Genomic DNA, 12,512 nt, shown 5'->3' on the forward strand with positions numbered 1-12,512 from the left:
AATATATTTATTAATTATTATACTTATATTTAATTAAGACTAATTTTATTTAATAAATTTATATATTTTAACTATTTTTAGATATCTATATTTTAAATTATTTTAACTATTTTTAGATATCTATATTTTAAATTATTATAATATTTTTATATTAACTTTTATAAAAGTTTCTTTAATATATAATATTATTATTAATACTTTAATAGCTTTTTTTATTCTAATTTAATTTATTTTTAAGCTTTTTTATTATTTTAATATATTTTTTATACTTAGTTAATAAAATTATTTCTTTTTAATATATTAACTTATACTAAATATAATATTCTATTATTACTTTATTTAAATATTATTACTAAGTATTTATATTTTTATTAATATAAACCTAATTATTTACTAAGTTTATTAATAATAATATTATTTTTTTCTAATATATAATTAATTTAGAATTTATATTATATTAATAGTTCTACGTATTTAATTTATTATTAATTTAATTATTTTATTATTATAAAATATATTAAGTTTTATTTTATATCTATTATTTTATATAAATAATATATTATAAAGTGCTATTTATTATCTATTTTTTACTATAAATATATTTTTATTATTATATCTAATATATTAGTTTTAATTTAAATTACTTTTTTTAAATAAAAAATTCTTAGTATTAAAGTTTTTATATATTTTTTCTTTAATTAGTTAAATGTTTATTATTATTTTTTAGTTTAATTATAATTTATATCTTTTTTTATTAGCTTTATTAAAAGTAATATAATTTATAAAAACTTTTATATAAATTTTTAGTTAAAGTTAATTATTTTAAGGAATAACTATAATTCTTTAACTATTATTAGCTTTAGCTAATCTAGTATTATTTATATCTTTTCTAGATTTATTACTAAGCTTTTAATACTTATAACATATTCTAAAAAAGATACTTCCTTTTTATAAAACTTATATTTTTTTAGTTTAAACTTAAAGTTTATTTTTATTAAATATATAAATATTTTTTTAATATTTTCTATATATTATTATTATTATTTTTAAGAATATTAATATATTATTTAAGTATATAATAATATATTAATTTAATAAGTTTTTTAGAATATTATTAATTAATTCCTAATATAATATTAATATATTAATTAATTTAAAAAATATAACTATATATTTATATAATTTATATCTTATTTTAAAAATTATTTTCTATTTATAGCTTTTAGCTATTTATATTAAGTTATATACTCTATATATATTAAGTTTTAAAAACTATTTTATTTTTTATAATTAATTTCTAAATCTATTAATATTTAATAAGTAATATTAACTTTTTATTATAATATTATTAAGTTTCTAATAATCTATATATAATTATAGTTTATTATTTTTTATAAAATAAAAAGAATTAAATATTTAATTAAAAAGGATAAAAACTTTATAAATCTTCTTATAAAGTTATTTTTTAAATATTTAGTAAAAGCTTTAAGTTTTATTTCTAATAATTAATATATAAGTTTAAATATTAATTACTTATTATTAATTAATTTAATCTAATAGTGTTAAAGTTAATATAATAATAATTTTTTTTTGTTTTTCTTTAAAAAAGTATATCTATTTTCTATATTTTAGTAATATAAAAGCTTTATTATTATTTTTTCTTTTAGATTTATAATTAATTAACTTTTTTTTATATTTATTAAAGTTAATATATTATTTAGCTATTTATTTTTTAAAATCTAAGATATATAAATATTTATAATATTTTATTAAATTCTCTTATCTAAAATAATAATTATAAACTATTTAAGTTTTTAAATTTTAATAATAAGCCTATCTTTAAACCTTAGTTTTCTAAATAGCTAATTAATTATTAGGTTTTACTTTTTTAATTAAGGTATCCCTAGTATAACATTATTATAAATAATTATTTTAAATATATTAAATATTATGCTTTTATTATATTATTAAATAGCTATTATTATCTATATAATTTTTTTTATAATTAAGTTAATTTTTATTATATTTTTTATAGCTATTATAATTATATATAGTTTATTTATTATTTATAATTTAATTTATACTTTTTATACCTTTTATTCTAAAATATAATTTCTTTTTATTCTTATATTTATAAGTATAGTTATTAGTATATTATTAAGCTATATATTTATTATAATATATAAATTATATTTTTTAGTATTTTATACTTTATTAAGATTATCAATAATTCTTTTAAGTAATATTCTTTATTATAATTTCTTATTTTAATATATTCTATATAATATACTTTTATAATATTATTATATAAGATTCTATTATTATATTAAAAGCTAGTTTTCTCTTTATAAAATATATAATAAATATATTCTATCTTTTAGTTCTTTTATTAAAAATTAGTAATATAATTTATACTACTTATCTTTATATTTTAGAAAGAACTTATTCTTATATTTATTAAGTAAATAAAATATATATTAATTAATTATATAATTAGTTTATATAGTTTTTTTATAAAGTTTCTAATAGATAATATATTATATTACTATTTTAAGAATTATATCTTCAAATGTATATATAATATTATTTATTTAATATTTAAATTAAAAACTAATATAAAGATATAATATTTATTTAAAAAGTTATTTATTATTATTTTTTTAATTCTATATTTTTATATTATCTTAATTTATTAAAAAGATTTTATAATTTATTTTTAAAATATTTTTATTTATAATTATACTATTTATATATTTATTGTTCTTATTTAAGTTATTTTATTATATTATTAAAATTTATATTAAATTATTTAAATATTTTTTCTATATTTTATAGGGTATTATTTAATATATTAATTTATTCCTATTTTTTATATTTAATTACTATTTATTCTTAAGTATTATTATTTATTATTATAAAAAATAATATATTTAAGTTTATATTGCTTATTAAGTCTTTAGCTTTTTTATTATTAATTAATAATAAGTATAGTAATAGAAATTTTTATAAAATATTTAACTACTTTTATATTTAATTCTTTAACTAATAGTTATATATAATATATCCTATTTTATTATATTTATAATATTTCCTTTAATTAGGCTTTTTATAATTACTTTTATTATTATATTATAATATTAACATGTTTAGCTTTATAGGGTTACTTTATAAAATAATACTTTTTAGCTATCTTATCCTATAGTTATAGTATCCTTAATATTTTATTATATTATTACTATATTTTATAGTAACTTATTTTATATACTATCCTTATTATTTATTTCACAATATATATTATTAATATAGCTTATTATTAAGTTTAATTATTACTTTTATAAAATTATTAATATCTTTAATATCTTTATTATAGTATATAAGTTTATTTTAAATATTATCTTTTAGTCTTTACTTAAATATAAATATTTAAGCCTTATTATTCTATTCTACTATTATTATATAATATTAGAAGATAATTATATAATTAACTATTCTTTTAATTTATTATAATTATTATATTACCAATTTAGTATATTATTTTTTATTATTAGGTTTAAATATTTATTAATTTTTTTTAAAATTTAAAATAATTTTTAATCTATTTATAGGTCTCTATATTAATAATTCTATTTATATATTTTCTAAAATCTAAGTTAATTTATAATAATATTTTACCTTTTATATATATTACTATAAAAGCTATTTTAATTTTATTTTTAATATTAAATATTAATTTAAAATAAAAATCTAACTAAAATAATTAATTATTAAGTTTGTTTTTTTCTTTATAAAAGAAGTTAAGCTTTAAAGGTTTAATTTTATCTCTTTTAATAATAGTTAACTAATATATTATATACTTTTACTAAAAATAATATTTATTTAATATAGATTTAATTATATTTATTATAAGAATATTTAATATATTATAATTTTAGTATTTAAATTAATAAATAATATTAGCTAATTTCATTAAGTATATAAGTTAGTTCTTCTAAAATATAAATAGTAGTTAAAAGATAAGTAAAAGTAAGATAATAAGATAAAATTAAGTTATAACTATCTTAGATTTTATAATAAGAAATAAAACTTATATTAAATATAAAGAAATTTATTTAAAGAAGGGAATAAAAGGTTTTTTATATATAATTCTATTTAACTTATTTAATAATACTTAACTTTTAATTACTTTAAGCTTATTTAATTTAAAAGTTACTTAGTATTTTTAATACTTAAGTATATTTAAATATTTTAGCTATCTTTTCCTCTTTTTAATTATTCTTTTTTATAACCTAGTATAGCTATAGTCTCTATCTTATAACAATTGCCTAGTTACGCCTATTATATAAGGTTATAATAAGATAATATTTATAAATATTTTATTTAAATATATTAAAATAAATATCTATTAAAGAAGCTAAAGTCTAATAATAGTATATATTTATATAGTTTTACTAAGATATAAAGCTTACTTATTATAATAATAAATTAAATATTTATTACTTATATTTATAGAAACTAAGAAAATTTTCTATTTTACTTTAATTAAATATAAAGAATATAATTTCTTTTTCCCTAGAAAAGTAATAAAAATAAAATAAATTATTTATATTATTATCATTTAGTTAGTTTATAAAAGATTTTATTTATTAACTAGTTTTTAAAAAAGTATATATATATAATTAGTATTTATAAAAGATTAATAGCTACTTAAATATAAGGTTACTAAAGAATTATATATATGTAATCTTTTAAATCTTAATATAAATAGATTTAGAATATTATTATTATTATTATTATTATTATTATTATTATTATTATTATACTACTTTTTAACTTAATAATAATCATTACTTAATTATTTATCTATACTATACTAAGTTTTAAAAACTTAGTATAAGTATTATTTTTATTATATAGATTTAAATGTTTTTAGTTTTCTTAAAAGTTATAATAAATCTTAAATTTAAAAGAGTATAAACTTAACTTAAAAAGATAAAAGTATTTATTTAAAAATACTTTTAAAATAATATAATTATATTAAAAATTAATAACTTAAAATAATAATATAAGTAATATTATAAAATAAAATAATAATAAACAAATTTATTTATTATATTAAGAACTAGATAATAACTAATAAAGATATTAATAATTATAAAATTAGTTAAATAAAAGTTATTTATAATATTAAAAATATATATATTTTAATACTTTACTATTATAAATCATAATAAGAGTAGGATAGAAATATCCTAATTAAGCTTAGCTTAGCCCTACTTAGCTTAGTATAAAGCTCTACTTTTACTATAGCTTATTAAGTAGCTTTTAATTAATTTACTATTAATTAATTATATAGCTTATATTACTTATTAAAGTTTTTATATATTATATTTTTTTATAAATAGTAGTAATACTAAAAGATTAGATATTATTATTATCTTATTAAATATTAATATTTAAAAATACTTTTAGTACCTTAATTAAACTATTATTAAAAAATTATCTATTTTTAACCCTTTTACTAGGCTAGTTGTACTAAAAAACTATAAAGAAATAAGTAACCCTAACTAGACTATACCCTATTTCTTTTTTTTTTTTTTCTCTAGTAATAACTAATGAATTAGAAGCCCCTACTATAAATAATTTTATATAAATAATATAAATAATAAAAGTTAGGATATTAGAATAACTAGATAAATAGTTTAAACTAATTAAAAATAAGCTAGAGAAGCTAAACTCTAAAATACTAAAATAGTAATTAGGTTCCTAAGGCTAAATATATATAAAAAAAATAAAAAAAATAGCTATAATTATTCCTATTCCTCCTCTAAGCTTACTACTTTAAAATGTATTTTCTTAAGCTAAAATATATATAAAAAAGATAGAGAAATAGGCTATATTTATATTACTTAAAACTATAGTATTTAATTAATTAAATAAAGATATTTTATAAAATAATATAAATAATTATTTAAAATAATTTATAAAAAAATAGTTTATAACTATAGTTTTTAACCAATTAGAAGATAAGCTAGATAAAATATACTTAAACTAGCCTTTTCCATACTATATATATAAGCGTCTATAGTATTTATATTAATAAGCTTTTTTTTTTACATTTTTATAAGCTAATTTTCTACTATTACTCTACTTTTATAAATTATATTTTTACTTAGGGAGTAGTCTATATTATAATTTATATAGTTTTTTTAATATACTAGCTTATATACTTTAGAATTAGCTAGCTTCTATAATCTACTAGCTTAATTATTTATTAATTACTTTTAAGCTAATTCTAGATAATTTAAGCTATAGTTTTTTAATTATATAATTATTTTATAATCTTATAAGTTTTAAATTCCTTATTAAAAATAATAATTTCCTATTTATAATTTTTAATACTTTTTTTAGCTAATTAGCTTCTATTTACTATTGTTCCTTCTATATATTAATATACTTTTCTAATATAATTTTTAACCTAATTAGCTTAATTTTTTTATTACTATAGCTTTTTATAAAAATCTTCTTTAATATAATAAAATTAAATCTTAGTTAAAACTTAATTAAATTTTATTTAAATTAAGTTAAGATAGTTTCTTTTAAGAGCTAGAATATAAATAAATAAATAAAAATATTATTTTTTATTATTTTTAATAGTATATTATTATAGATTATAATAAAAGTAAGATAAGAATATTTTTATTAGGCTTAGTTTAGCCTTACCTAGCTTAGTATAAAGTTTTACTTTTACTATAACTTATTAGATAGCTTTTAATTAATTTATTATCAATTAACTATATAGCTTATATTGCTTATTAAGGTCTTTATATACTATATTTTCTTATATTTACTTATTATAAATACTACTAAGCTAGTGAAAGTAAAATAGATTATTATATCTTTATAATTTATAGCTATATAAGAAAATAATAATATATTAGAAATTATAAAATCTAGAATTTATAAAAATTTTATAAAAGTTTATAAAGATTTAATAGCTTTATATTATATTTTATTTAAGTTTCTAAATTATATATTAATTCTTTTTTATTTTCTATATATAAGAGAATTATATAGCTATTTAGCTATATTAGATATATTACTAAGAAAGTAATAATAAGATTTTCTAATTATATTTAAAGAGCTTAAGCTTTTATTTTTAAATAAAGCTAATTATTATAAAAGATTAATAAGGAAAATAAAAAAGAAAGTTTTTATTTAAATAAATAAAGTATATATACTATTTAAAAAATATAAAAAGTACTTCTATTAAAAGAAGTTATATTTTAATAATAAAGATTATAAAGTTATATAAATCTTTAATAATAATAAATCTAGTTTAATAGTAGAATAAACTTAATAAGATCCTATAGCTTTTTATATATTATTTACTTTTTTAATAATATTATTAATATCTTTTCTTCCTTTTTATTTATAATATTTATTTATATAGCAATTTTTATAAAATAAGGATTATTATTAAAGTAATATAATTAGAGTAATACTTAATAGGAATAGAACTTACTTAGTATATATAAGATAGTGTCTTATATCTAAGCTACTATATATAGAAATAATCTCTATCTTTAACTAATATATTTATATTTTAATCTCTTTACTCTACTAGCTTAATAATTATTAATTTTCTTATTATAATAATTTTTTAAAAATAATTAAAAGTAGCTATACTTTATAATTATAAGCTCCCTTATTATAATCTCTTCTTATATATTATTATAAGTAATCTAAGTAAATAACTCTATATTAGCTATTTTATTAATAGTTTTATATATAACTAGTTATTCTCCATTTATTATTATATAATACTTTCTTTAAAAAAGTATAAATTTACTTATTTATAAATATATATTATAATATATATAAAGCTATAAACTAGTAAAATTATTTAATAATAAAAATAAATAATAAATAATATTAAAAGCTTTTAAAAAACTTAAAAAGAATAAAAATTATATACTTATTTAGCTACTTACTTAGTTATTTATTTATTTAAATACTTATTTATTTAAATACTTATTTAGTTACTTACTTACTTATATACTTACTTACTTATTTAGAAAGTTACTTTTTTAATTATTTTTATTTTATATTTATAAAATAAATATTAGCTAGTAAGAAATATATTATAATATAGCCTTTTAAATATATAATTTAATTAGTTTATAAAATATAAATAAATTTAATATATATAGAAAAGAATTAACTATCTTATTATTTTTTTAAAAATTAGTCTCTTTAAGAGTATATACTTATATATATTATAATTTATTTATTATATTTATTTTACTACTAACTTAATAAACTTCTATATATATTTTTCTACTTTCTCTATACTAGCTTTACTATAGTACTAAATATTTCCTTTCTTTATAATAAATGTAAAAATTAAAAGTTATTATTATAAATATAATAAATAATAATATTATAAAAGGGGCTATAAATAGTATTATAAAAAGAGTATCTAGTAATAAAAGTTTAAAATTAAAATATAAAGCTAATAGCTTACTTATTTATAAAAGTTATTTTAATAAGCTTAATTTATCTTTAATTAAATATTAAATAAATAAATAACTAATAAATAAATAAAAGTATAATAGATTAAAAAGGAAGAAATATTTCTTATTATAGGAGTAATTACTATATAAAAGTTACTATAATATCTTTTAAGAAAGGTACTAGTAAAGAGTACTAATATAGTAAAATATAAGTAATATATATAAATAATCTAAGCTAGGAGCTATATATTAACAATTATTTTATTAGCTAATTAAGGGCTTTAATATATTATATAATACTACTAGAGGCTTATAGAAAGTCTTTTTATAAAAGTAGAAGCTAGTTATAAAGTAGGCTTCTAGTAAACTAATAAAAGAACTAATACTAACTTATTTAGATAGTATTAATTCTAAGGGGGCTAGTAAGATTAATAGTATTATAAATAATATAATTACTTAGTTAAGAGCTATTATAAGTATTACTACTATCTATAATAATCTAAATAATAAAGAACTAAAAAAAAACTTTTTAATAATAGTAATATAATTACTTATAGAATTTAAAGCTATAGAAGTACTTAAGTATATTATAGTCTCACTTATATTAAGTACTATCTTACTTCTATTAAGTATCTTAATATATATAAATTAATTATAATAATTATAATAATATACTTTATTCTTTTAGATTTTTTTTTAAATAAATAGAAAAGTTATTTAAATAATAATAAAATATATAATAATAATTAATATTAATTATTTACTATACTATACTATACTATTTTTTTTACTTTAACTTATATACTTATATTACTTTTTTTTAAATACTTTATCTTTAGTTTTATTATAAAGATATAAAATATATAATATAATAAAGAAATTAATTTTTAAAAAAGTAATAATTAATTAATTTTTCTTTATTTATATTAAGTTTATTTATATTCTATAGACTAATTAGATTATATACTTAAGAGGCTATATTATAATAATATAAAAATTTTAATTTTCTTAAGAAATAATTAATAGAAAAAATATATCTTAACTTATAATATAATTAGTAAAATAGCTTCTAGATAAGAATATATATTAAATAAAACTATTTTATTAAAAATATAAAATAATAGCTAAAGATATAAAATTAAAACTAAAGTAATAAAATATAGAAAAGGAAAGTAGAAAATATATTCTATTATTAATAATTTTCTAGATAAATATTATTAAAGATTTTTTAAAATTTTTTAAGTCTTAGTATAAAAATTTATTAATATTATTTATAAGTATTTATAAAAGTTACTAAGTCTTAATAGAAAATTTTAATTATTTTAATAATTTATAAAACTCTTAATTATAAGAGCCTATATAGTATAGAAGAGAATAATTATTATTTAAGTTATTTTTAAGCTCTTTTCTACTATTTAAGTCTTATTAAAGGAATATATATTTAGTAGCTTTATTCTATAAAATTATATAATATAAAAATTTCTTATACTTCTTAAAAAGTATTTTTCTTAATAAATAGTCTAATAAGTTAATAATATATAGTAAGCCCTATATAAATGTCTTATTGTCTTTTATATCTAGGTTTTCTTTAAAGCCTAGAAAAGTTAGACACCCTTAGTAGGATTTGCAAGTACTCTATAATAGAGATAATTCTATAAGTTCCTACTACATAGATTATTATTACTAGTTCAAGAGTTTAAGAACTTCTCTATTTATGCACTCGTCCATTTTGAGTCTCTAAGGTAATTACTAACATTATTTTACCTTTGAAGGCCATATAGGATAGTAGACACGATTTGACAGCTAATGGATCGGCCGATAATCACGCTAGGAAGCGTGGCATTAGACAACAGAAGTGGGTTTGGGATCAAGCAAATATCAACATTTACCACTCTCCTTGATGAGACAATTCTCGACCTGCATCAAGCAGACAGCGAACTTTTGAAGTTTAGCTTGAACATTTGGAGAATTTGGCTAGGAGTAGGATGGGCCGTAACTTTTACGATCGTGCAATTGATTTGACCAAGAAATACGTTCCTCTGAGGACATAACTCTCCGTAGATACCTAACCTACAGAGAACTGGCGCAGTGCAAATTAATGTAAATGCCCAAATAGCTCGTGCTCAGAATCTATCCTTGCTCATCCGTTGAAAATCGCAGGCTTATTTTCCAGGAAAATGCAGTCATCCAGGGGAAAATTCACAGTCGCTGTGCAGATCACCTTTTGGGCTTTCGCCAGAAATATTGCTGTTTGTGTCAGTGTATTCAGCAAATTCGTGGTGAAAGGCATCATGACTGACTTTATGGCTCTTTCGGCAGTTTCGTAGTCCTCGCCCTCCAATCCCTAGGCTGCGAACAATGTCTTGTCGCATAGGGTTGTCATCCTGCTCTGGCATGTAGTAGTACTCGCTCTCGAGTGGTTTGCCTGCAGCATCTTTACCTTCACGCTGCACAGTTCCTATGCACGGAGTAGACTGGAGCAATTTGTGCAATGAAGCTGGAGACAGATCGTGGCATGCAGCCCCAATTGCCCCACTGTCTCTGGCGTCTTCTAAGTGAGAGTCTATGTGTTGCGACAGTGTTGAAAGCGGTGTTGCACTCAACTGCGAATACAATAAGTGGTTGATTACAAAGCTAGCAATGTTACCCTCAGTTCCGATTTTGGGCTTAGTCTGAGCCTTGTGAGCCCGTGGGCTGGCATTGCAGGAAAGATCTGTGAATGAATTGCTTTTTGGTGATCCTGTTGCATCGGTAAAGCGTTGTGGGGAAACGTTCTGAGATGCGCTCTCTTTAAGTATAGGCTTCAACGGCCGGCGCACTTCCGGTGACGATATCGTGCTGAAAGCCTCCATACGACCATTTAAATTGGCGCCATATGGACCAAAAGAAAGAATTATAGGATCGTTCTCCTCGTCGCTATCCGAAAAATTTTTGTATTCTGGGTTGGGGAGCTGCGTGAGTATTTGGGTAGATTGCGTAGGTTGAGCTGCGCCGCCATCCTTCTCTTCACAATGAGTCTCGTCTTCATATATATGAACTGGAGGCTGCGACGCATCTTGGATTGTGCTTTGGTCTAAAGTAGCGAAACTTGTGTGATGGGACGGAGAGATCGGCGACTGGAACCTTGCTGGTTGGCGTAGCGGACTGATATGGGACACTGGGAGCACTGGAGAAGTCCTCATTGCTGCCTTTTTCGAAGGTGACTTCTCATGATCAAACGTGCCTTCTGAATCAGTCGGCGTCATGACCTTCTGTTCCCGAGACGGCCATTTAATTAGCACACGCGCGTCTTGCACGTCAATCATTAACTCTGCATCATCCGTTTCTGACGTGAAAGTATCCCCCTTGTATAGCTCCCAGGCTCTCCCCTGACAATGAACCTTGATGCCATTCCAGCCGGTGCACTCAATCTGGACCTGCCGTGAAGTGCCACCGGTAGGTGGGATATAGGCGGCGCGAACGTGCACGCGAGATATTAGCTTATTTGTGGAAAGCTGATAATGGGATGAATTGGTGGATCTACCCAATAAGGTTGGCTTTCCATCCTCGTCGAGTTCTATTGAAGGTAGGATAGCTAGAGGCATGCGCTCCGACAGGGCCGAAACAGTACGTTGCAAAGGCTGTCGGCGCTTGTTGGGAAGCTGTGGTGAAGATGATGTTGGGATGAAGGTGGACGATGTTGGGGCGGAGGGAAGCTGGTTCGTCATCCGTTGCGTTGATCTACTCCCCTTTGGAGGCGCATGGTGTGTGTCATTGCACCGCGGTAGTTTCGGTGAAGTAACTTCGGGTTCAAAGGCCGGGAGCAGAGAGGGAGCAGGACGTTTCTTTCCCGCAATCGGCGAGACTTGAAAGAATGCACGTTGCGAGTGAGGGGCCATTTACCTCCCAGCTCACGTATCCTAGGGAGAGGCGCGAAGAGTCGGCACTTTGATATAGGCTCCCAAAGCGACAATGCTACACCCGAAAGAGAACACAGATCGTCAGATTATCTGCTTGCCA

At 19.0% G+C, this 12,512-nt stretch overlaps 1 protein-coding gene across 1 annotated transcript; it reads right to left on the minus strand.

Annotated features, from left to right (window-relative positions):
* Positions 1–10,696: 10,696 nt before the first annotated feature.
* KY384_008668 (uncharacterized protein) lies at positions 10,697–12,391 on the minus strand (the record flags this gene model as incomplete). The annotated part of the gene is made up of 1 exon (XM_044817156.1): positions 10,697–12,391. The coding sequence occupies one exon, from the start codon at positions 12,389–12,391 to the stop codon at positions 10,697–10,699; it is 1,695 nt and encodes a 564-aa protein (XP_044665751.1).
* Between the last annotated feature and the right edge of the window lie 121 nt (positions 12,392–12,512).

Source organism: Bacidia gigantensis (genome assembly GCF_019456465.1).
Source record: "Bacidia gigantensis strain McMullin 20006 chromosome Unknown contig_304, whole genome shotgun sequence".
Taxonomy (NCBI): domain Eukaryota; kingdom Fungi; phylum Ascomycota; class Lecanoromycetes; order Lecanorales; family Ramalinaceae; genus Bacidia; species Bacidia gigantensis.